Below are 27,513 nucleotides of genomic sequence, written 5' to 3'. Positions count from 1 at the left end.
CCCAATAAAGAATTTCAATGAAAAACTAACACATACAAACTTCCATAACTGTGAAACGCAGGATGTGAAAACATATCAACAAGGTATACAAAGCCAACTGAAACCGGGCAACGAATGGTACATGCAATAAATAGATGTCTTTATTGTATGTGAACATATCTAATTCAATTATTAATGTTTGACAATTTAAATCATGGTATTAAGCTTTTAAATCTAAAACTTAAATAGAGAGCATAGCCCAATAAACTGAAACATCCACCAATAAACAATGAAATAAAGACAGCAACCTGAATAATTCAGATAAGCATAATTTAGACATTATCATAGTCTATTTTATCCTGCTATTAGCACTTGATGAAATTAACATATTTCTGTTTATCCTGTTATTATACTAAGACTTTAAATAAGGTCAAATCTCTCTCTTTCTGTCTATTTTTCTTTGTAAGCATTTGGTTTTAGGTTTTACAGGGTCTTTGCTCATGCATATGTGTTAAAACATCAGAATGTCCCTCTCCCATTATCATCACGGCACACATACACAGATAAACACCGCCGTTTGTTGGGAAAACAATAATAACAGAATGACAGCTGCTGAACCATGTGCGTCCCTCTGGCTTATATATGCGTGTATATGTTGAAAAGTTAAATTTGAATTCACACAGATGAAAGACCTTGATCTTTCAGCTCCCTGGGATGTGTTTGTGTTTGCTCTATATAATTAAAGTGAGATTTAAACCACCTTTTCATAAACACTCTGTTTGATGACGTCAAAAGCCAGGCTTTTGGGCTAAATATAATCAATTTCTGGAGGCTTTTCCCACGGCACTTTGTTAGTCACCTTCTGTAACCCAGAACTTTTTCTCAGATGTTCTGTGGTGCATAGGGTGATATGACAATATGCTGTGAGAGTTCTATTGTATCAGTGAGTTTGTGTAACATGGATTTTGTTAAATGCAAAGACTAGTTGTTGCTTCACAAAGGTGTAACTGAATACTTTGGATTACATATCATGAAGTAAAACAACCTTTAAAGTAATTCTGTCATCATTACACTCATGTTCCAAATATGTTTTACTTTTTCTTATGTGTAACAGTAGAAATATCAGTTTTTTATGCATTAACAATAAAGGATGACTCGACCCAAGACGACCAAGTCGGTGAATGAGATTTCATCAAATACAATATGTTCCTAGATCAACATCTTTGTCGATCCTGGAACAACATTCCAATCAACCAATCAGATTTGAGGGTCAAGTTTACCATTTATGTCAAGTTTATAGCTTACAACCTGGGTTAGGTACTTACACAACAGTGTTATTCAACTATCATTTCCCTCTGATTTTAGGTATAAGTTATGGGTAGGGTTAGGTTTAGGGGTTGGGAAAGGTTAGGACTAAATTTTCGGATAGGAATGTTGTTCCTGGATCAACAAAATATGTTGATCCAGGAACATGTCTTACTTGGCAAAATCATGGTTACCCAAAAGGGACATTGGGTATTATAAGTGGTCCAAGTGAAGTCTTCTGGAGCCATTTTAGCTAAAATTGAAGTCATTATTCATGAAAAAATTCGGCGCGTTGATGAGAAAGAAGAGAGATTTCTTAATGAAACCGTTTATTGAATGGTTCATTTGATTCGGATCTTATCAATTAATCGGTTTGAGCAACTTTACAAAACTGATCTAAATGATTCTACTTCACTTTCGGACTCTTGTACATGGCATGCATACTTTTATGGTGATTTGCATCCATTTTGAGGCTTTGTGTCTTTAGTCAGCATTTACTGGCAGTGCATGGAAAAAAAGAATAGCCTATATTTTTCAAAATGTGACCTTTTCTTTTCTGCAGACAGTCTTGCAGGACGTGAACAACGACACGATAAGTAAATGATGATACAATTGTCATATTTGCGTGAATTGCCGCTTTAAATTGCTGCATAAAAGACTCTGTGATTGTGAGTCTCATTAATGACACTTGCTTGAAGACGAGAGTGGGGAAGGATGCACGTGCCCAGGGGGAGGGACGAAATCAAATCCACCTCACGCGATTTCTGCTCGCGGAAAGAACAACTCAGCCACACAACCGGGATCCGCAAACATCCTTTTTACAGTTTATTCCTTCTCGACTCTTTCACGAATTTGTTGCTTTCTTTTGGAAAGGGAGACGGACTCCCTACATGCGAAGCTCGATGAATTCTGCGGGGAGAGTGACTTTGTTTTTTCTTTTAATTGCTCTGATTACGCAAGGTAAGTTCTACTGTATTCAGTTTAATACATTGTATGAATGCAATAACTTTGAAAAAGTATACTTGCTCTGCTTCTCTTGTGCCCATTGACCTCAACCGTATTGTGATCAAGCGAAAAAAAAGTATGAACCTTTATGCTGTCAGAGCGTAAACTAATAAACAAGCATGCTCTGTCTCACCAAGTTTATCTAAGGACATTTTCTCAGTTACCATGATGTATTTTTAAAAGAATGGTTCGCCCAAAATGAAAAGTGTTGCACCATTCATGTTTTTCTAAACCTGTATGACTGAATGACAACCTCAGTCATTGTTTACTTCCATTATGTGGAAAAAGATGCAAAGAAAGTGATGGTAATGGCTCGCTTCTATTTTGCCTATCACCCCCTTTTGTAGCTATTCCACGAAAGAAAGTAAGTCAGAAAGGGTATGAACAGTATCGTGGTGTTTAAGTTATGACAGAAATTTTGGGTGAATCATTCCTTACATGGTTTCGTTAATGCAAAATATTATCTGTAATTAGTGTTTGTGCATTTTAATTAGTATAATCAGTAGCCTATATTGGCGTAGCAGTGGGACTCATCACTTCGTATTTGTCAAAAGGTTAGGTATTTGGTTTTGATAATAATCTTAATGATTTATGCCAAAGCGTAACATTTTAATATAGTCAAATCCATTCATCACGGTGTTGGCGTGCGCGCGGAACGCGGAGTTTCCGGCGCATATTCGTCTCGCCCTGGAGACACTAACTGCGGGGAATCCGACGGCTATTTTAGACAGCAACGATAGCACAATTTTGTTTAATCGCTTTAAAGCCTTTTATCATCAGAATGAAACCGGTAGGTGAGCCCAGTAGCTTTGTTGTAATGAAATGCGGGTTAATCGGTTCGTTTTTCACTTTCGTCAACATCCGCTTGTGCGTCAGAGCTTTGAAATATTTAAAGTCTTCTCGTCTCAGAGAAATCTGTTTACCTAAAGTTTGCAACATGCCCACGTTTGGTCGTGTTCACCAGTTTGTCACTGGATTAAATGTCTGCTGTTAGTTTCCCTCTCATCTTGTTTGGTGTAGGTGGGTAAATTTGGATCTACTGAAAAGAAGAAACAAGAGGCTTCACTTTTTTGTCACTACCATGCATCCATGTCAAGAGTGAGTCACACACTGAGGGGATAAACTTAGAAACAGTCAGAGGACACACACTGCTTTCATTCTGTTGAGTTTTCACATCGCTAAATTCCTTATGCTGTTCTTAGCTAGAAGAGAAGAGCTGTCTGAGGATGAACTCGTGTTCAACTCCAGCTGTATGTCATTCTCGCTGCAAGCATTTCCTCCTTGCTGGACTGATCACAAGGCCACTGTATGAAGTGAGGAGGAGGGAACAGACTGAGAAATGTTTGGAGAAAGACACAAGATAGGCTAGGAAAGGTTTCTCAGGAGATATGCACAAATATAAAGTTTTGGTGAGTGCTATAGCTGGAGCATGAGAGTTACTCATACAGTACATATCATTGTGTGCCAAAGATTTTCTGTGGAATAGTCATGAAATTATCCACTCATTGGTATCAGTGAGGATGAACAGTTTGTTATTATTTTTATTTTATTATATTCTTTTATTACATGTTGCAGAGTCAGGAAAGAACAATGCAAATAGTTTTGCAAAGTAAGCCAATGAATATTTGTAGGTAAGCAAAGAATATGCACTTTTAAACATTTTTATAAACTTACAATAGTTATGAACTTGGAAAATCTTTAGTAAATCTGTACTCTAGTACATCTTGATCTGAGTAACTGAGATGTTTTCACTACTCCCATAGTGTATGACTGCATAATAAATTTTAATAAATTATAAAAGTGGTTTATTTTGTTTAAAAATCTTATAAATGAATGAGATGGCAAGGTGGGCCTTTTTGCCCCAGACATGGGGTAATAGGCTCACCAGCATGGGGCAAAGGCACAAAGTATTGATACAAATACTTTAGCTAAAATAATGTTTTTAATAATGTCTAAGTTAATACTCGTTCAGAATAATCACTTTAGCAAAGTTTGTACTATTTTCGGTTTATTTTGGTAAATTGGAAAAAAAAAAAGGTAAAAAAAATTATTCATTTTTGTTCAACACTGTCATTAAAATATGTTAATATAATATAAAATTAATATAAAAAGATATTTTAAAAATACAGAAACAATTTTAAAAAGTAAAGATGCATTGAATGAGATCCCATACTACTTTAATATAGATTTACAGTAGTAACAATAAATAATATTTTATTATATGATATGATCATACTTTTAAATATAATGGTTTCATTATAAATATGGTGAATATCTCTAAGGTGTACACCCAACTTAATATATGATAATTACATCTGAATCTAACCAAGTCAACAAATGGAAAAATCAGCTGCTCATTTATCATCATGTTAATTATTGTGCTTTAGCCCCAAAAGCAGAGGCGCCTTTTACACCAAATACCATACTTTTACATATTCTTCTGTTATTGAAAAACTGTTTCTTTAATTAGCTTGAACAAAACTGAAAATCATTAACAAGTCCTTTGTCTCAAAATATATTCAATCATTTTAACAATTCTCATTTGCTACTTAAATCTACAACAATTTGAAAAACAGCAAATATTAGATCAAATTAGTGCAGCCCCATTGTACCATATATCTATATTGTTCCTATTGCTCAGTTCATACAAAATATAAATACTGAAATTTTCAATAAATCTTGTAATTATGCATACTATATATTTCTAAATATTCTTGTGAAATGTTTATTTTAGGTTTATTTTATGTGCAGTACAGCCGAATGGAAAATTCCATTAAAATGCCCAATGAACAAATACCCTTTAATTCAGTGGTTCTCAACCTGTAGCTCTCTTCACAGGCACAGGTCGGTTCCTTGAAACGGGCGTTTAATTCTCTGGCTTGTCTTGTTTATGCTGTGAGAACTGTATTCTTAAATGAACATAGTACAAGTACATCAGCAGATTATACAATATGTAGTCTAAGGAAAAAAGATAGAAAATGATCATTACATTAAACAAGTGAAAAAATTCCTTGTTGGCTGCTTGTTATGATAAGAGGTCATTGAGTCCTTAGTTTTACGAAAGTCCTCTTTACCATCCACTTGACTTAAGACAGCACTGATTCTAAACTTAAATGCAACTTACCAGAGCCTTGTGAGGTGTCGGCTCATTATCTGTCCATTGGGGGGCGACTCTGTAGTTTATCATTTCCACTGTGTGATTGAATGAAGTTTTGAAGTGTGTTCCACTTCGTGAAGTGGATGACGGAAGGTTTTATTTAGACAGACCCTCACTTCCTCGATTTTGACTTCATATGTACACTTCAGGCAGCTTCATAAATCATAATGCAACACGATTGTGATGTCACCACATATGGTGTTTAATTTACCCCACCACAAACAACTCTATGAACTCTATTATATATATATATTTTTTTTTTTGAATATTTAAAATAACCCAAACATGCCTATATACATATAGAATGCTGCATTAAACAATTTTGTAAGGGAAAAAAATAAATAATAAACCAACTCCATAGTGGAGTCCAAGTGATCAAGGGCTTAAGACGTTCCAATTCAGCCCTTTGCAAAGGTTCCGACAGTAGTGAACATTCATGCAACATAAGCAATGACATACATCCGAGTCAACAAGACGAGGGAAGTTAGCGAGGGAAGGGCATAAAAAAATGAACTGGAACGCAGCCCAGGACTCATTGTCCCAGCCTGGAGTGTCCCAGAGAGCACAAGAGATATTCTGTTGCAGACCTGACCTTGATGCCCAAGCCCGTATCTCTGAGCTAGAGCTGTAAGCCGCCTCCATTCCAGGGCTGGAACCTGCCACCAGTCTGCGCTGTGTTGGCAGTCCTCTCCTGAGCCAGTTGAGGAGCGCTGACTCATTAAATTCTCAGCGGAGCCAGCTCCTACCCTTGTCCCCACCCCTGTATCTACTCCAGGATGATAGTAAATGACCCAGTCTCCTACATGCTCTGCTGTTCCCATCATCATGGCTGGTTCCGACTAGTCCCGTGAACCTTTTAGATTTTCCACTCCTACACTGTCACCTGCCTACTCCATTGTCCCCATCATCACCACTGGCTTTGTGCAGTCCCCAGGACTCCCCAGCTCCACTAGTATTGTGCAGGTCCTCACCTCTGCCCCGCCATAGACTCCCACCAACTCCTCTTGGTCTCCTTTTCACCTGCCAAGTTCTGTGAGATGGATCCCCTGGCTTGGCCTCAGGGCCATGACTCCACCTTGGCCTGTCAGCCTGTTGGCTTCATCTTGGCTCTGTGCTCCCTTAGCTCTACCATGATCCGACATTACTTGAGCTTCACCGGGCTTCCTCGTTTCTCCGGCTCCACCTTGGTCATTTGTCATCCTGGTTCTGCAGTGGACTTCTGGGCCTCCGGCTGTGCCTCAGCCCTTCATCCCTTCGGCTCCACTGGGTTCTTCCTTCCCTCCGGCTCTGTCTAGGTCCTCACTCCCTCCGGTCTTGTCCGCTCTTCCAGGTCCCCGTCTTTGCCTCAGTCACCCAAGTCGGCGGTGTCCTCTCGGACTTCTGGGTCTGTGATTTTCACCATGGGCCGTCGTCCTCGTGGCTTTTCGGGGGTCTCCACTATCATTAGCTCTGCCTCAGTCGACCCCCAGGCTCCCTCCATTTGCATTTACAATTATTCATTTAGCAGACATTTTTATCCAAAGCAACTTTCAGTTATCGTTCAAAATAGTACAAACTAGAACAAAGAGGTATTAAAGAACAATGAGAGCATAGACAAAGGAATCGTAACAGCATAGAGAATTTTTAGCAGGGTGCAGTTAAGTGCTTGCGGAAGAGGTGAGTTTTCAGCTGTTTCTTGAAAATTGTGAGGAATTCGGTTGTCCAGATAGGGTTTGGTTGATCATTCCACCAGCAAGGAACAGTGAATGAAAACTTGTGAATGATTTTTTTTTTTTTTTTTTTTTTGCCTCTCTGCAATGGAACCACAAGCTTATTCTCACTTACCGATTGCAAGCTTCTGGAGGGGATGTAGACTTCTAAGAGATAGCGGAGGTAGGAGGGTGTATATCCCTCCAAAAGACCCAGCAGAGCTCTGCTATGGCTCTTCCTTTTGTTGGCTTTGCCGTGGTGTTTCAGGTTTCTGTTTAGATTCATTGTTAAATATACTGATTTTAAAATTCTTCTTCTTACTTACAAGGCATTCAATAATCTTGCCCCTTCAGACTTATTTGACCTTCTTCATATTTGTACTCCTACTCATACTTTAATTGGCTTCTGAACTCACTCTTTTTCTCCTTCGAACTCACACAGCGGCTATGGGGTCCTGAGATTTTAGTCATGCAGCTCTTTATTTATGGAACTTGTTGCCACAGGATGTGCGAAACAGTGAAAGCCTTCTTGTTTTTAAATACTGCCTTAAGACATCTTAATCTTTTTAGGCAGGCTTTTATGTGATTGCTTTTTTGCTTTTATGCTTGTATCCAGCTTGGTGTCCTTGAGTGTCATGTAAGGTGCCTACAAATAAAATGTATAATAATAATAATAATAATAATAATAATAATAATTGTGTTTTTGTTCATGTGTATAGGTTTCTTGTATATCCTTTCAATGTGCATTCTCCTTTCCCTAGTTAGTTTCCTTGGCTACTCATTAGTTAATGACTATGGTTTAATCTGTTTCCTGTTTAATTCCCTTGTTAACTAGGTGTATATATTTTCTCCCTGTTCTCTTCAGTTCCTTGTCAGTTCTCGTCTTGGTGGTTTGTGGTTGTTACGCTCTGTGAATTCTCCTATAGTGTTGATTAAAGAATCCATGTTTGTATATTCTGCATAGTGCATCTTACTAATACCACGCTATAGGTGTCAATTTGACTCCCCATTGTCCACAACAATATTCAAAGACCTCAAGATTTTTCCAGTTGTTTGTGATTTACTAGACAAGGATTAGGAATTTTTAAATATATATTTATTTCTACCTGATCAGACCTTGGTTTTAACTAAAAATGTATATTCATTATAAAAATGTCTTTATATTAATTTACATGACTAGAAAATTCTAGAAAATTTTAAAAAATATTAAACTACAGTACCACATATATCCAGGTTTTTCAAGACCGTGGGAACCCTGCTTCTTCAATGGGGGGAAAAATGTATACATGTAGAATTATTTAGAGTTGTAAATGTTTATAAATGTTTAAATGTAGAGTTAAAACAATAAATATCTTGTAGTTGTTTTAGATATATATTTTTAATAATAATAATGAGCCATAGGCTTTGCACATACATTGAATGTTAGATTCCCGGATCTCTGAGGAGGAACATCCTCTGGGGAGAATTGCTATTTTATACACTCAAACGCTCGTTTTCTGTTGCTTCACATCTGTGTTTTGGTACTGAGAAGAGAAATCAATGAAGTTCCAGCAGAGAGAGAGGTTGTGGGAGATAAACCCTCCTGCTTTAAATGAGGAGAAAAAAGAAAATAAACAAAAGAAAAGAGGGAATGATTCTCCTCACCTTGAAGATGTGTGTAAAGACATTTGGAATTGTTTCCCATTCCTTTTCTTTCATTGTCATCCCAGCTTTTCCACCTCTGTTTCTTCTGCCTTCCTGAGGTTGGCTTATATAGATGGTGTCAAGGGTCTTGGAGCCTCAGGACCCTGCACTTGCACAATTTGATATGTTTCAGTGTGATAAGAGGTAACGCTTCAATTCTTATGTAGGGTGAACTGAAAGAAGAAGAAATTATAATAGAAGATTATCGCCCCAAGTTCCCCTTGAGACCATCGGAAAATTTCACTTTTTTAAAGAATGGATGACAGTGCTTGAAATGTGAAGATTTCCAGGTGGCTTAATGTCATTCCTCCTGAGTTCAGAATTAGTCACAAACTCACATACTCTTTGTTCCAGATAGAAGCTACACAGTACGCACACACACGCACATATATGCACCACAGCTAGTGACGCATGTCCTGACAGCACCTCACACACACATACAGAGACACACAGACTGCTGTGGGGAACAGGCATGTGTGTGCTACTGCAGGCTCAAGTCTCTGGGCAACAAGGACAGCTCACCTGTCTGATTCTATCTGTAATGCTTTTCCTCTACTGACAGAGAAACACTCTTAGTGTCCTACTCATTTTGAGAGAAAGAGCAGAGAGGAATGTTTCACTCTTTTGCCCTCTCTCACTCATTACTTCTAAATGAGGGCATACTGTATATGCTCAGCAGCAGTTCACGAGTGACTTGCACATGGATTTATATTATCACAGATGACTTTTAAGTCTTTCAAACCGATTGAACATTCTTCATTACTGCTGCTTGTGTGTTTCTCTGATCTTCATCAAACCAGTTTCTGGAAAATTCTTGTATTTTGGATTATTGATATAGTTAAAATATATTTTATAGTTAAAATACAATATTTTTTTAGTGTTTTTATTATATTCATATCTTAAAATGTACAGTATGTACTAGTATTTGCTCTAAAATGGCTGAAAAGGGGTAATTTTGATTAAACCATAATTTTGACCAAACAGCCATTCTTGCCAAGTTTTTTTTTTAAATGTTTCTAAAATCTAAAAATCTCTCTGTGTGATTTAATTTTGAGATATTTTTCTTTATATTGCACCAATAGAACAAAACATAGCAAAAACAGTGTTTACAACATGTTTTACTAAAACATTTTAATACATGTAAAATTCCAAATAGGGACTTGAGTGGACATTTTTGAGTGAGCACTATTTTTGTCACTGAAGTTTAAAATAAAAATTCCATTGAAAAAATGTCTCTCACATGCAGAAGTTGCAAGGACCACAAAATGAATGTAATGACTTGCTCTTTCAGAAACTTGACCAAATAAAATGTTAAAATCATTGCAATCTTTACAAATATGCCTTATTTTTTTATATATTGCCAGCAAAATCATTGTGCATATATTGTGAATATTTCATATATCACCAACTCCTAGGTACTAGTGCCTTTAACAAAACGCTTTCATGTGTCTTACTGAAGTTTCATCATATCATGTGCTCAATGAATATAAATGTAACAAAAAAAGAAGAATCATATAAAATCCCTGTGGATGACGGAAGTGTACACACTGAGGTATCTCAGGTAGTTTATTTTTTCTAAAAAAAAAAATAATTCCGTAAAGAGGGAATCAATTCCGTGGTGACTCATTCCTGTGGCTTTTTTTGTATGTTATTGCACTTTTAATGGGCTTCAGTGATGAATCCAGTGGACCAAGTCAAATGTGTTAGGCTTAACTGCTATGAACTGTAATTTTAATGTAAGAACCGCAGCTATTTTTGATCAGACTCCATCCTCATTGTGGCCACTGATGGCTTTCTTGCAATTATGATAATGTATGTCATTTCTGCTCCAATTGTTTTTTTTTTTTTTTTTTTTTTGTGAATTGGGCTCTGAACTGGAATAAATTTGATATAACTGACAAATTTTGTAAATAGTCTCTTGGACATAAAATATGGATACATCCTGTTACATTGTATATGTATTTATATTTAACTGCATTAATACAAAATATTATCAATTGACAAATATTTGTATGATTTGTCAGTTTTAGTAAATGCGCAAAATACTCAAAATTCACCAAGCATAACGGACAAAGGTATAAAGAGGGAGCATTCTTAAAGAGTTTGCTTAAAGGTTTTCTCATCCTCATTTTTCCCCCAAACCTTTATGACATTCTTTGTGAAAAAGAATTTTGTCAATACAGTGGAAGTCAATGGTAACCAAAACTGTTTGGTTACCAACATTCTTTGAAATATCTTCTCTTTTGTGTTCTTCAGAAGAAAGTCATACAGGTTTGTAAAGGTTTGAAAGTGAGTAAATCATGACAGAATTTAGTTACTTTATTTTATTGCCGCAGTTACATTGTAATTACTTAAATAAGCACTGAGTACTATTAATTAACTACATGTACTTACTATAGAGTTAAAGTTAGGGTTAGGTTTTGGTTTAGTTACTTGTAATTATGCATAATTTACTGTTATTACTATAGTAATAGTATACTATAGTAAGTACATGTAGTAATGTGTAACTATGGCACTGTAAAATAAAGTGTTACCCAGAATTTTAAATTATTGGTGAACTATCCTTTTAAGTTTCCCACCAGGGCCTGCTTAAGAGTTCAACTTGAAGAGACTTTATGGTCCATGTGGACACTGCTACTTTAATTTAAAAGGGTTATCTTAAGCTTGATGGGGTTCAGAAAACTCTAAACTTCAACACTCCACATTGTATCTTCTGTATTTCAGTGAGGGTTCAGTCCGTTTAATTAATGAAAGCAAGGCCTTGCTATCCTTGGCTAACCCCATTAACAGAGGGTGCCATTGGAGAGTTAACTAGTTGAAGTAATTAGAAGTGGAAAGTAAAACAAGAGCCATTCACACATGAGACAGCAGCACTGAAATCTCTGAGTGTCCATGAGTGTATTTGGGGGTTTAAAGTTCACAGTATCTGGCTTTGCTGGCTCACTGCATTCAGTCCTATTCCATTTTTTGCTAGAGGTTTACAGAAGTGAGGGTTTGCAAAATGCAAAGTTAATTTATGTAGCCGTTATCACAGTATTGAATATTTGAACATTGTATCATTTCATTTAGCTGAAATGTAACCACATGTATGGACTAAATATTTACCAAAGCTGTAACGGTAAGAATAAAATGGCAGAGTGATAGAATTACAACAGATATTTGACAGGACAGACTTCATTAGACATATTGTTTATCATAATATTGATCTTCGCACTCATTTATATTTTAAGAAAGATGTTAATAACTAGTTGTTTTAGTGTCTCTCAATAATGCAATTCACCCTGTAGACAAAAAGCAAATTAAATAAATGTATATTATAAAATTTCTTATTTATAAATTATTTATACATTTATTTATAAAATGTATTTGTTTTTATAAATATTTTAAATATTTATTTATTGCCTATTTTCATTCGAGATATAGTTCCTATATCTTATTAAATATCTCACTATAATTATTTCATTATTATTCATCTTTCAACAGAAAAGGTAAACGTTAAGGTGAAAGAAACGTACACTGACAGGTGTATATACTGAAATGTAAGCTCCTGGACATTGCTTCTGTTTAAAAATTTGAAAGCTACATTTTGCATCAATACAGGTAAACATCATATGCAACTACACTTACAACCAGTATCCTACTAGACTTGCCTTAAGAAAAATGTTACAAAAGTTACAAACTAAATAGTAAACCTATATAGTATGCAATTGTATATCCAATTTAAATAAATACCTACATTTAAGTGAGACCCACCCTATCCTGTTCTTGACTCCTCCTGTGTTCTTCAATGTTCCTTCAGACTTGTCTAGCTCCATCAGAGTGCATTATTTTAAAGTGGTTCCATTTTCCACTTGACTACACCTGGTCTCTGGTGATAGCTGATGATGACCTCTAACCTTGAAAGCTATATTTGGAGCACTTAGAGTAACTGGTAGGACTTTGGCTCCGACCCTGAGGAATATGCGAAAAGCAACAGAATAAACTCACTCTCATTCTTCCAAAAACACACATTCAAAATACAAAACAAAAACATAGAATGAGGTGACAGTCAAACTGTCACATTAAGGTCAGAGGAAGATGACAACACAGGTAATTCCACTGAGCAAACAAAACAGCATGTTACACACAAACAATAACTGACAATGAACTGAACTTAAGGAGGAACTTAAATACACATGGGTAACTAACTCAAGGGCGCACAGGTGTGCTGATTGAATGAGTGTCCATAGAAACTAATGACTGGCGGGAAACTAGGAACAAAGTCTATGGAAAATGAAACTAAACACCAATAGAACATGACATTTAGCCAGGTTCACAAATACTCCGTTTGCTGTGCGTACGCGGTGCATGATGTTGCATTACGTATGTGACGCAGGAGCATTACATGCTCATTGTGCTTTTAAATATGCCGCGTTTGCAGTGTGCAACCGATCTGTGGCTGTATACCAAAAACACATTTATTCATTATTTTTTATTTCAAAACGTTTTGTCAGCATTGCGATTCTCTTTGTACACTGTTCAGTTATAGGCTACAATCTTTCATAGATGTATTCAAATTTAAACACTAAATTTAAACAATGTATTATTGAATTCAATACATCTATATAGATTTATATATTAAGTTGCTCAAGCAAGTGGCAAAGCATTTAAATATACTTTTCTTATGTTAAATCACAAACATTTTAAATTAAAACTTGCAATTGACAAAAACAGCCGACTCTCATGCCTTTTCTTTTGCATTTAAATCTTTATACAAGAAATCCTGCGGGTCATAAAGAACTTGCGGGGGCTCTGGAGGAGAATGAGGGGCCGGCGAAGGGCTGGAGTTCAGAGGTGATAGTGGCGGAAGAGACCAAGGTGGTGATGGTGGAAGGGGCCTGGAGGAGTGGATATTGAAAGGGCCCATGGAGAAGTGAACAGTAGAAAAATCCAGGGAGGAACAGACAGTCAACGAGATCGACACAGGAGACAGCCATGAGGAAGGCATCCCATGGAGGGAGGAGCCAAGATGGTCATTTGAGCACAAACGACAGCTATGATGCCTGGAGATGTAGCCCAGGCGGAGTCCATGGGACCGAGAGACCCGGTGACACCGAAGGGCTGGGAAGCCAAGGTGGAGTCCCGGCAATGAGCAGACGAGGTGGAGCCTGGGTGTCGGAGGACTGCAGCGACAAAAGAACGAGGACTGCGGTGGATCCTGAGGAATGACAGAGCCTGACAGAGCCATAGGGGTGGAGGGATGAAGCGCAGCAGACAGCCCGGAAGTCTGTGGCGATGGTAGAGTGACGACTGACCAGGGCAGAGCCAGTGGGACAAGGGAGCCTGGAGGAGCTGGAAGGACAATGGTCCCAGGTGGAGCCAAGGCAGCGAGGAGCCAAGGTGGAGCCGATTAGTCGATGGACTGAGGTGGAACTGAGGGCTCCAAGGGATGAGGTGAAGCCTGGGACTCCTCATGCCAGGGCAGAGCTGGGGACCAGAAGCCCCAAGGTGGATCAGGGCTATATGGCAGGGCTGATGGTGCAGCTGAAGGGCTGAAGAGAGTCAGCAGAGGTGGATCCGAGGGATTGGCTTGCTTTGATGGAGCATACAGGAGAGGAAGACTTGGTGTGGAAGCAGGCTCTGTGATGGACAGGGATGGTGGTGACATAGACAACTCAGTGTTGGACAGTGATGGTGGTGATGAAGAACACTCTGTGATAGCTGAGACTGGTGGTGATGAAGAACACACTGTGATGGACAGGACTGATGGCGACGACAACAAACTTGGGCTGGACAGGACCATCAGCAATGAAGGCATAGAAGATTCCGAGCGATGATGAAGACAGGTGATGAACATACAGGACAGTAGTGCAGGAAGGGACCAGTGGCAGAGTAGGTTCGTGGGTGGGCAGGGTGGTAAACACTACTTCAGTTTCCCAGTCTATCAGTCATTCCTCCTCATCCAGCACCACCAATATTCCCACTGGCATGGATGTTGTGGCAGGCTCACACACCCAATCTCAGGCTTTGCATCTGGTAAGGACTTGGCAGCTGGCATTTGCTCTGTTATGGGCATGGGCTCAGGTATAATGTCCGTGGAGGGTAATGGCAAGGTTTCTCAGTCCTTGGTGCGCTCTGGCTCCTTATCCGTAGTGGGCATCGACATTGGGTCTGGCTCTGGGGTGGTGACGGATGTTGAGTGGGGCTGGACGCTGGCGGCGGGATCCTCTGCTACATCGGCCACAGTAAAAGATCCATCAATCTACAGGGCGAAGTTGATGTACTCAACCAGCGAGCGCGCATCAGGAGTTTCCCCATGGCATCTCATTGTCCAGTCTGCTCCAAAATCCCTCCATGAGCGTGATGTCATTGCAGACGGCAAGGTGGCTGGCTCTTTTAAGTTCCTTCCTCCTTGAAAAACAAAGATAACGGCCCCGTTGGGCCTGTGAAAATACCCCATAGGGTCCACATTAATGGATGCAATCTCCATTGTATTCACTTTCAGGTTGGGTATTCTGTCACATTCAGGTCCTAAGAAGATAAGACACGGAGTCTCCAGAAGTGCAAGGTGTCAGGATCTCAGAGACTTAGGGTGTTTTCACACCTATGGATTGCTTGTTTTGTTCCGAAACAGGGACTAAATTTGTTACAATGTTGCTTTTTTTTCTTGGTTCGGTTCGCTTTCACATAGCAACATTTCAAAGCGTACCAAAATGCGTTAGGCAAGTCACATGCGAGTAAAACTGTCCTCTTATTGGTCAGAATTTTCTCTGCGTCAGCCATCAAAATAATGATTGACAAGTTCGCTCCATGAGTTTATTGTGGCTTTATTTGTAACTGTCGAGACACACGCAAACACTTTATAAATGTAGCCGTCTTTCCCGCTTTTAAATTATACTACATATATTAATGCTGCGGCAAATTCAAACGCGCTCTCTCTCTTTCTCTCTCGGTCCGTCTCTGGTTTCCCAGCGCTGTCTAGTAGTAGGCGAACTGTTGTCAGTGTGTCGAGAGAGACCATTTACATTTTATAATGAAGCAGAGTGGGGAAAGGCTTTGTCGGGACAGCATTCTCGCACGGAGAAGTGCAAATACACAACAGAGGCGCTCGTTGGTTTTCAGCTATGGTAAATAATGTGCTCACTCACAGAATCAGACACTACCGCTTTTTATATCAAATTTCCCGTTATGAATTATGACATCATTTGGTTCGTTGGTCCGTTAACTGGGTCGGATTGCTTTCACATCTCAAGCGAACCGCTCCAGAGTTCGTTTGAAAGCGTACCGAGACCACCTCTTCAAGCAGGTCTCGGTACGCTTGTTTGGTCCGCTTTTGGTGCGCACCCGAGTGCGATTGCTGCTTTCACACCTGCCCAAACGAACCGCACCAAAGGGGGAAACGAACTCTGGTACGATTCAACCTAACTAAATGAGGCAGGTGTGAAAGCACCCTTAGGTTAGCTAAAGAATCCTAAAAAATGACCCGCACTTAATTAGAATCACAAGCTGAAGTGTTATAAAATACATGAAGACTGGGTTTTTATAGGCCTTATAGACAGACAGCTTGAGAGTGACTCCTGAAGGACCAGCACCACATCCTCTTGTACCACTGTTTGAAGAATTTATCTTCCAGAATCTGGCACTAAGTTTTGGAAGATCATTTTTAGTCTCTGCAAGACGGACATTTCAGGATAAGAGATGGACTAAAAGTGAACTCCCACACCTTACTGCCAGATTTTGGAAGATAAATTCTGCAAACAGTTGTACAAGAGGATGTGGTGCTGGTCCTTCAGGAATATGATCAGAAAATCAAATTACCTAATAATTCTGCACACAGTGTAAAATACTCAGCAATGGTGCTGTCTTATGAATTTGCACATGGTTTGTCTTAAAACATATTAAAAACACTACATAGATATATAACATTAAAAACTTGATTTTCACCACAGGGGGTCTTTAAATACACAGAGATAATGAACTCAAGGGCGAACAGGTGTGCTAATTGGTATGAGTGTGCATAGAAGCTGAGTAATGAAAGTCCATGAAAATGAAACTAAACACCAATAGAACATGACACAAACACAAAAGCAACACAGTTGTTTCACAGGCAAGTACAAAATTATTTGCCCATTTTGGATTACTGACAATAGCAGACTGCTGTGGTTGGGCTATTAACATAAGTGATATGAACCACAGAGAGAACATTGTGCTTGGTATGTTTTTTGTCTTCAAACCAAGCTTGGGTCTTCAGCCAACAAATTTTAAATCCCGTCTGGCTAGCGCGCTTCCCATAATATTTACACATTAAGTCAGTAGGCAGAGAAAGGGTAGTCTTTTGTGGCTGTTCGAATGTATTCAACCACATGATCGTCTACACTACGAAAGCAATCCGGTTGAATGCGTTTTTGTCTACCTCTGGAAGTGGTCAAAAGTGGACAAGCTCAAAACTGTTACGTACGCTGGTGTAGAGATGAGGCTGATACGGATTTCCACAATAGCAACAATACTTTAATAAACACAGAAGGCAGAGTACATCCAACATACACTAACACAACAGAGAACGGACAAGGAGTGCAGGGAGTGAGTGCAATATATGGGAGTGCTGACAATAGAGTCCAGGTGCAGGTGATCCGTGATGATGGGGAGCTGACGAGGGAAGTGAGTGCAGGTGACGAAACAGGAGGATCATGGGAAATAGAGTCCAGGGAAACACGGGATCTGTGACATTACCCCCCCCTCCCGGTAGGCGCGTCCTCGCGCCGTAGATGTAACAACCGGGAGGGGGGCGGGCACCCTGGAGACCTCAAGCTGGTGCAGGGGGAGGAGCAGACTGGAGTGGAGGTCTCCAGGGCAGGTTCAAAAGCCATGGCGGGTCAGGGGCTGAAGGCAGCCATGGCGGGTCAGGGGCTGAAGGCAGCCATGGCGGGTCAGGTGCAGCGGGCAGCCATGGCGGGTCAGGACACAAATGGACGGAGGTGGGAGAGGGAGGCAGGGAGGGAAAACAGTCTTAGGGCTGTATGTTTCAACAACAAAGTTCATAATAGTAGCAGCTGGCTCGGCGGCGGCTGGAGCTGAGGGCTCGGTGGCGGCTGAGGCAGGAGCGGAGGGCTCGGCGGCTGAGACTGGGGATACTGGCTCGGCGGCTGAGACTGGGGATACTGGCTCGGCGGCTGAGACTGGGGATACTGGCTCGGCGGCTGAGACTGGGGATACTGGCTCGGCGGCTGAGAATGGGGATGCTCGCTCGGCGGCAGAGACTGGGGCTGCTCGCTCGGCGGCGGAGACTGGGGCTGCTCGCTCGGCGGCGGAGACTGGCGCAGTTTGCTCGGCGGCGGAGACTGGCGCTGCTTGCTCGGCGGCGGAGACTGGCGCTGCTTGCTCGGCGGCGGAGACTGGCGCAGCTTGCTCAGCGGCGGAGACTGGCGCTGCTTGCTTGGCGGCGGAGACTGGAGAACTTGGCTCGGCGGAGACTGGAGAACTTGGCTCGGCGGAGACTGGAGAACTTGGCTCGGCGGAGACTGGAGAACTTGGCTCGGCGGAGACTGGAGAACTTGGCTCGGCGGGGACTGGAGAACTTGGCTCGGCGGGGACTGGAGAACTTGGCTCGGCGGAGACAGGAGATACGGGCTCGGATTAAAAGTCAATTAACCAGACCGCATCATCTGGCGGTTTGCACAGGGTTGGAGCGGTAGGCTCGGAAAGGGCTGGAGCAGGCTCTGGAGATACTGGAGCGGGCTCTGGAGAGACTGGAGCGGGCTCTGGAGAGACTGGAGCGGGCTCTGGGGATACTGGAGCGGGCTCTGGAGACACTGGAGCGGGCTCTGGAGACACTGGCGCGGCTTGCTTCCTCCTCCTCCGCTTACGGGACCCAGTTGAGGAGTGTGGGTTCCGTGTGGGGCAGGCAGGGCGTTTGCTGGAGGGGTATGCGGAGGAAGACGGTGGCTGACTGACTGGCCCGGCCAACCATGTTTCTGGATGGACTAGAGACAGACACCCATCCTGAACCCAATCAAAAACAAATTTGGAGTTGTTTAACCACAAAATGGAATTTATGGTTTCGCTTAAGGAGAAACGATAATCGGGTTCACCAAAACGGATGGTGTCATCGTCTAGTCCATCCAGAAACAGGGAGATCAAACGTGCTTCAGGCCAGTCGGACAAAAAGGCGAGCTCAACGAACTCCTCCACATACCTTTCCAGCGAACGACCCACCTGTAGAAGCCCGATGAGGCGTTCGCCAGCAGTCAGAGGAGTGCTAGGTGAGGGAGAAGTTGGAGCCTGGGAGCCGATGAAAGTCTCCATTTTTTTTTTTTTTTTTTTTTTTTTGTGGAAAATCCGGTTGGTTTAAAGGTCCGTTCTTCTGTTACGTACGCTGGTGTAGAGATGAGGCTGATACGGATTTCCACAATAGCAACAATACTTTAATAAACACAGAAGGCAGAGTACATCCAACATACACTAACACAACAGAGAACGGACAAGGAGTGCAGGGAGTGAGTGCAATATATGGGAGTGCTGACAATAGAGTCCAGGTGCAGGTGATCCGTGATGATGGGCAGCTGACGAGGGAAGTGAGTGCAGGTGACGAAACAGGAGGATCATGGGAAATAGAGTCCAGGGAAACACGGGATCTGTGACAAAAACATTTTAGACCCTGTTTACACTGTATTTAACATCATCCACTTGTGATCTGATTGACCAAAACACATCTTAATTCTAGGTGTAAACAGGGCCATATATTGACCGTGTTCTCTTGATTTGCTTTGGTTATTAAAAACTCATGTCAGTCAACCACTTTTGCTAATACACAGAACATTACATTCCTGATTCCGAATGTTATACTGCATGTGTCTCATTCTCTGTAGTTCCTAGTTCGCCATCCGCTGTATAATGAATGAAGACTGTCCCTGGGTCCCACCCAGTGCACTGCATACTAAAGTAGATTTCTGTTCCCATATGTGTGTGTTTATCTCTGTATGTGTGTGCAGATTGTTTATCATCAAAAGGAGAAGACAGGCTGTTTCGTCGTTTATTCAGGAGGTATAATCAGTTCATTCGGCCAGTGGAAAATGTGTCTGACCCTGTCACTGTGGAGTTTGAGGTCTCTATCTCACAGCTTGTTAAAGTGGTAAGAGAAAGTGTCCATGGTTTCAAAACATTTAATCTGTTAACCTCTTTTTGTTTAATTATCAATATCGGTCAGTATTGTATATGTAATTATGAGTGCCAATTGCCCATTTTTACATTTAGATTACGTGTGCACTCATCTTTAAAAAAAATAATTTAATAACATTTAAATGTTATCTTTAGCTATCTTTTAGTTATCTTAATGTGAATATCCATTTTTCATAATGTACATTATAATGTTGTGATGCCTACATTCACTTGTAGCATTTAAAACAATTTATTTTTTGTTGTTGTTTGTTTTATTTTTATTTTTTTACTGATGGTGACAAAGTTATGTACAGTTTTAGTATTGGCCACTAGTACAGTACAGGCGTAACATCACCTTATCAGTATTGGACAGACTTTTTATATATTTGTGCAACTTTAGTTAATATTTATCTAAAGAAGGACCCCTCTAAGATATCCATTACAAATCATCATATTGTTAAAGAAATAGTTCACCCCAAAATGAAAATTATCCCATAATTTACTCACCTTTAAGCCATCCTAGGTGTATATGACTTTCTCTTTCAGCCAAACACAATCTAAGTAATATCCTGGCTCTTCCTTTGTAATAAATAATAAATAAATAATAAACTACCATCCTACGTCATACGTCAGGTCAGAGGTCACCCTTCCGCAGGAACTCAACTCTCTCGTGAACGCGAATTTTTGTTTTAGATCACAAAAATTATTCTCGTCGCTTCATAACATTAAGATTGAATCACTGTAGTCACATGGACTATTTTAACGATGTCTTTAATACCTTTCTGAACCTCGAAAGGTGCAATGATGTTGCTGCCTATGTGTGGTTCAGAAACCCTTGGATTTCATCAAAAAATATCTTAATTTGTGTTCCGAAGATGAACGAAGGTCTTATGGGTTTGGGATGACATGAGGGTGAGTACTTAATTACAGAAATGTCAGTTTTGGGTGAACTAACCCTTTAAGCATTATGCTTATGGAAAGAATCAAGCAAAGCTGAGACATTTGCATCAAACACTAAAGATTCTAGTCCAAATAAATTAGTTGTGTAAAGCTCAATCAAATGCAAGCACTTTTGACCTCTTAATAAAGCTCAATATTGGAATTTTTTGCTAGGATATAGCGTGTAAGGTTGTTTTCTCTGCAGGTGGCTTCGTGTGAGTAGAATTCTGTGCTGTTTTCAGTTGTTGTGAGGGCTTTTTGTTTCATTTACTGTGGTCAGAAAGAGCAATTGAGTTAAAAGCCTGTTACAGGAAGTAATGCAGACTCTGTGCTTTCCCTGGCGTCATACAAAATCAGCACGCCTCTTAAAACTCCTGGATTAAATTTCCACTTCACCAGGGGAAAGCTGCCAAGATTAATATCACACCTTTATTCTTGCTTCACGGAGACAGACACCTGAGAGATTAACAAGCCATAACCCACCACTCTAGGGAACAGAATCCTGGATTATAGATTATACTCACTCACAGGATTAAGGATTACTGCATTTTTTATTAGTTTTTTTTTATTATTATTTTGCAGATGTTTTCTAGTGAATATGCAGAAGCTATTATCACTATTGATGGTACTGTGATGAATGGCATACAGTATGCACTTGAAGCTAGAAGATGAAATGAATCTTGTCAGATTTCTCTTTCCCATTAGACAAGAACTGTATTGATTTTATTGCTAGTACATGTTCCATTCTAAATAATAGAAAATGGCTTTCTTTCTTTCTTTATGATTGTTTTTTTTATGTCTTTTTCTCTGCCTGTGTCTTCCTCTGTAAAGGATGAAGTCAATCAGATCATGGAAACAAACCTTTGGCTGAGACATGTAAGTGATGTATGTGTGCAGCATATACTGTAAGCCTTGTGCATGTGTTTGTGTCAACACAAACATCTCATCTTCTTCATGTATTGTGTATTGCCATTTTCGGTAAGAATGTACTGTGACAAGAAAATGTGTATAGCATAAACATTCAATAGGATGGGGTTGAGTAATGTAGGGAAAGAAGTACAATAGCTATATACATGGAACGGATGTGTTGGTAGAAACAGGATATTATGGAAGAGAAAATTTCTGTAATTAATGGAAAACTGAGAGATACTTTAGCACAGTAGTTATACTAATTGAAAGAAAGAGGTTAAAAAGATGGTAATATATGCAAAAAAAAGTTTAGTCTAACTAGATCAAACAATTTACTTTGTTTTTAATAATCAGCAGAATAACAATAAACTTTTGTTCTGAAAAGTTATTTTCACAGTCAGCAAAAGTTTTGAATGTTTTGTTAATTATTTCGTTTAAAACTTTATTTAGTCAAGTTAAATAATTATAAATTAAATAGTTAATTTAGTCAACCTATTTTTCACCGTCTACGTATAAAAATATATGTATCATATATGAACTCATAAAAATAGCTTTATATGTCTAAAGTGCTGCAGTTTTTTTAAACTGAAAATAATATCAAACTTTATTAGTGATAGGGTGTTTTTAGGAATGTCTAGCTAGATATATATTTCAGTTCTACAATAATAAGTAGCTACATAATGCTCCTGCATGACTGCTTAAATTAGCATTTTTGGATTGCAGTTTTTTTCTAAGAATGTGTGTGCTTGTGTTAAACCCTGTAGTATTTTACAATAAGTCTGTGCAATGCCTGATAGCAGGATATCATTGAACACAGAGAGATCAGCAGTTAGACATGCCAATACATGGCACAGACATCTACACAGACATGCCAACAAACCATGATGTGCACACAAAATAAGCACAAATTCACAGCTCTGCAAATGCACCACTATACACAGCTTTGTATACACATTTGATAATAAACATTAATAGACAACATACCTGCCTGAACAGAAAAAGTGTTTTTCCTCCCTTGCAGATGGAGAGATGTGCTCACACAAAAACACTCTCAAAGACTTTTAAAGGCTATGACAGGGCACAGATGAAAGATGTACACATAACAGTGTAAATGCCAGATTTAAACTTTTGTGATTTTGTTATAGATATGGAATGACTACAAGCTAAAGTGGTTACCAGCAGAGTTTGATGGAATTGAGTTCATCAGAGTCCCATCAAATAAAATCTGGAGGCCTGACATTGTACTTTATAACAAGTGAGTCAAGTATTCCTTGTATAAATGTAATATTAAAATATTAGAAATGTAGTCATTTTGGGAATATTTTCAGGATCTTAATTTCAGTCTTAATTTCTTTTAGAGCCAAATGAACATCATCAGAGCTAACAGTCTGAGAATTAAATACATGAATGCATCAGAGGTCATAACATTCAAATGTACTTTTTTCTGACACAGTGCTGTTGGAGACTTCTTGGTGGAGGACAAAACCAAAGCTCTTTTGAAATATGATGGAACCATCACTTGGGTCCCTCCTGCAATCTTTAAATCATCCTGCCCTATGGACATCACTTACTTCCCCTTTGACTATCAGAACTGCTCAATGAAGTTTGGTTCCTGGACCTATGACAAGGCCAAGATTGACCTGGTTCTCATTGGCTCAAAGGTCAACCTTAAAGACTTTTGGGAGAGTGGAGAGTGGGAGATCATTGATGCACCCGGGTATAAGCATGACATCAAGTACAACTGCTGTGAAGAGATCTACCCAGACATAACCTACAGTTTTTACATACGTCGACTGCCCCTCTTCTACACTATCAACCTTATCATTCCCTGCCTCCTCATCTCCTTTCTGACAGTACTCGTCTTCTACCTTCCATCAGACTGTGGCGAGAAAGTGACATTGTGCATCTCTGTACTCCTCTCTCTCACTGTGTTCCTTCTTGTCATTACAGAAACCATCCCCTCCACCTCACTTGTGATCCCTCTGATAGGCGAGTACCTTCTCTTCACCATGATTTTCGTCACCCTCTCCATTGTCATCACGGTCTTTGTATTGAATGTGCACTATCGCACCCCTATGACCCACACTATGCCTAGCTGGGTACGTACCGTCTTCCTCCGAGCTTTACCCCGCATTATGCTCATGCGCCGGCCTCTCGATCTATCAGAGTCCTCTGGAAAAGGAGGACTAGAAAGCGGGAGCTCGTCCGGGACTGGAGCAGGACGAGGAGGAGAGGGAAAGAAGAGGAAAAATAGTGGATCCCAACAGGGAGTGATGAACTCTTTGGAATTTGGGGAAGGGAAAGCAGCATTAGAAGGAAAGAAAGGGGGATGTCCATGTCACCCAATGAAAGAGGCAACCGAGGGGGATTGTGGGAAAGTGAGTCGTCAGTTGAGTCCACAGGCTATTAACACAGTTGTGGCTTTCTCTGTGGTGTCACCAGAGATCAAACAGGCTATTGAGAGTGTGAAGTACATTGCTGAGAACATGAGGAGCCGCAACAAAGCCAAAGAGGTAAATAGGTTCCTGTTCAGTCAATCCACTCTGTACAACACATTGACTATGAAGAATTGTTCTCTTTGGATAAACACACCACCAAAATTGTATTCCCCTGCCAACAAATAAACTTCCTTGTCATGCAACACGACTCTACTTGCAATAGAGCTTTTCCGTCACAACAGAGTGTAGATGTGTTTAACAACTGTCACATTAGTGTAAGCTGGGCAGCAAACTACACTTTTGTGCCTGCCTGGGCTGATGGCCCCTATGATAGTAGCAGTCAGAATAAGCTTCCTGTCAGTGTGAGCTTTTCAGTGCTTAATTTTGTTCTGCTCACCCAAGCAAAGGGGAAAGTTCTCTAGCCAGAGCTGTGGGCTTTGCAGTCAGTTTTTTGTTGTGGACTCAGTGTTGTTTTAGAGCTCATAATGGTAAAGCCTCTACAAATAGTCTTTATTTTTTTATTCATTTTTTCCTTTTCCTTCACTCTGAATGTCTAGTAAAACTTTCAGCATGTCATATGGAAATCTGTGAGGCTCCCTTTGAGAAATTTGAGGTGCCTCAGATTAACTATTCAACTATATGTCTAAGACCTTTTCGATTGTTAGATCAACTCTTTGTGTTTTGCCAATCCGGCTCATTGTACAGCGCAGTCTAAGCAATGTCTTTCTCGCTGAATTGTGGAGGCTATCTCTTGGCATGTAACAGCCCGAGGGTTTGCACAGTCATTCATCTCGTGGGATGGCTGTTTCCGAGCTGTTGTATTTATTCTTGTTCTATATTTGCTAGGTTCACTGGCGTGAATATTTGTAGTCAGAGCAACTATATATATAAAATATATATAATGACTCTCCCAGAAGCAGGGGGACGATGTTCAACACATCACAGCCCCACTCTACCATAGCTATGCTGAAGAGCCTCCTTAAATGATGGGAATGACGTACACAGCAGTATTTGTATTCCTGCCAGGTGGATGTAGCCACCCGGTGTCACTGTGTGTTAGTGGCTTTTCAGGCATGCATTTCAAATGTGATTTCCAATAGTCAATGTGTTGTACCTTGTTTCCCTCTGGGAACAGTAATTATATGCTTAATTGTACTTTTATTCACATGATAACACATGCACTGCCATTGTTCCATCCACTTGTCCATTCAGATACCATAATGTCTTCATAATAAAGATCCTCATTGCCCATTGGAAGTAGGTGTCCACTTAGTGTCTGACTCAGATTCCAATATCATGCCATGTTTTAGTTGTAATGTCCTCAGAAAGACATCACAGACATCAAGCTTAAGCTTACAGAAGTGACGCCGCTACTCTCAGTGGAAAATGTTTACTGAGTGCTTCACTGACAATAAGTGCTTTAGATCCCTCAACGGAGACATCACACTTTGATATGGAAAGTCTCACCACTTCATCCTTCATCTTCATTCTTGGCTCAGAGTCTCACTACTGAATCACATTAGCATTGTAAAGCACCCAGTGCCTAAATATGTGGAGGGAAAATGTTTCGCGCAGCTCTACTTGTAATAACGTAATCTAATTTAACTTATCCCTGTGTAGTGTTAGTAAAGCATTTGGACAGACAGTAGGTCTGCTTTTCACTCATTCTCATCATCACTTTGCCATTTTCTCCTCCATTTACCTTGCTTTCATGTGTTCTCATTTTCTTTCTTTCTCTCATTTTCTTTTCTTTGTTACCTCTAACCTCTCTTTTCTCTCATTTATTAACCTTCCATATGTCTTTTTTTTTTCTCTGTTTATTGTGTGCCCTTTCTCTCTTAGGTGGAGGATGATTGGAAGTATGTTGCCATGGTGATTGACCGCATCTTCCTTTGGGTCTTTGTGCTGGTGTGTGTGCTGGGAACTCTGGGGCTTTTCCTACAACCTCTAATTGGCTTCTTCTCGTAATTATCTATGAAACACAGATACCAGCTTACCTGTTCTAACCAACAGTTATTTGAGTCACTGACATGCTCATTATTTAATTGTGTTCCGTCACTACAACAAAGCTCTATTAAAACTATATACTAGTGTCCTTGTGCAAAAAAATAGCTAATCAGGTGTTCTGTTTTTCTCTCTGCCACTAATCAATTGAAGACTTAAAGACTGCTTTTTGCCTTTCTAATCACCTTCCATCTTGAAGCACTGAAATGTCCATAAGAAGACTAATCAGACTGATTGGTGTTCTGTGTTCACTACGCACAATTACATTCCACTTATTTCTGATTACACACACATAATATGTGGTGTTTTATATCAAACAACATGGCCATCTTCTCTCAACCAACTACTCAACAGTCACTCAGGAAAATCTGCAACAGGCAGTAACGGTGTATTTCTTGCAAGTGGGAATAGAGAAAATCCAGTTTAAACACAAATAAATGTGTTGTGTAGATTAGTTCACCGAAATCTTCGAGGATAAACCATGAGCCGTGCGATTATGGGATGAAATTAGTCAAGAATATGGGTTATCTGTAAATAGAGTTGTAGCATGGATGCATTCCAGAATTAAAAATGACTAATCAGGTCCCGTTTATGCAAAAAAAAATTGTTTAAATGAGATTAATTAATCTTTTTTTTTTTTTTTTTTTCCTTAGTGTGTCTCATCCCTATGATACAGCATGGTGAAGATTTTTTATTATTATTTAAAGCAGATATATTGACCATGATGTCTAAATTCATTCATTCATTCAATTTATTTTTAGTGCTCTGCAGGCTATTAAAATGACTTCTTTCCCTCCCTCTCTTACACTCATGCTCACTCTCTTGCTCCATCAGAGACATAATCCCCTCTTTAATATCACCATTTCATTTTTTTCCCACTTCCACTTGTCAGCTTCTGACACTTTTGTAAAACTTTTTTTTTAACAGATGTCTTTCAAATAAAAAGAAGCTTTTTTGTTGTACACACTATCATCTCTCTGTCTTACTGCCTGTGTGTTGAACTCAGCAAGCAATGAGTGTGTATATGTGGCGTATGACTGGGAAATGTTTGTGAAACGCACATGCTTATCTTGGCTTGGCTGCTATAGCAGAAGTTGACAGCGCCTCTGGTTTCATGATTGGTTTTAGTAGTATTAGGCCTTTTGAAGTAGCAGATTTCTATAATCATGTCCTAAGTGTAAAAGCAGTTTCAGAACTATCTGACTTAATTCTAGCACATCATAATCCTGTACCACTGTTTATGCTGTGTGGAAATTACAATTTTTGCAATTTA

At 39.8% G+C, this 27,513-nt stretch overlaps 1 protein-coding gene across 3 annotated transcripts; it reads left to right on the top strand.

Moving 5' to 3' along the window:
• The first annotated feature begins 1,861 nt into the window (after window positions 1–1,861).
• On the top strand, window positions 1,862–27,207 carry chrna6 (cholinergic receptor, nicotinic, alpha 6). 3 transcript variants are annotated; one of them, XM_048197644.1, is made up of 7 exons: window positions 1,862–2,244; window positions 19,785–19,924; window positions 21,721–21,765; window positions 22,944–23,053; window positions 23,252–24,311; window positions 26,079–26,144; window positions 26,894–27,207. In XM_048197644.1, exons 1-7 carry the CDS (start codon window positions 2,175–2,177, stop codon window positions 26,909–26,911), a joined length of 1,509 nt encoding a protein of 502 aa, XP_048053601.1. In that variant the 5' UTR covers window positions 1,862–2,174; the 3' UTR covers window positions 26,912–27,207. The 3 variants fall into 3 exon arrangements, with proteins under 3 accessions (XP_048053601.1, XP_048053602.1, XP_048053600.1); XM_048197645.1 differs by lacking the exon at window positions 26,079–26,144 and having other exon boundaries at window positions 1,863–2,244; XM_048197643.1 differs by lacking the exon at window positions 26,894–27,207 and having other exon boundaries at window positions 1,863–2,244; window positions 26,079–26,887.
• Window positions 27,208–27,513: the final 306 nt, after the last annotated feature.

This window comes from Megalobrama amblycephala, linkage group LG7, assembly GCF_018812025.1.
Source record: "Megalobrama amblycephala isolate DHTTF-2021 linkage group LG7, ASM1881202v1, whole genome shotgun sequence".
Lineage (NCBI taxonomy): Eukaryota > Metazoa > Chordata > Actinopteri > Cypriniformes > Xenocyprididae > Megalobrama > Megalobrama amblycephala.
The sequence above is the reverse complement of the archived record's forward strand: the minus strand, read 5'-3'. Positions and strand labels throughout refer to the sequence as shown.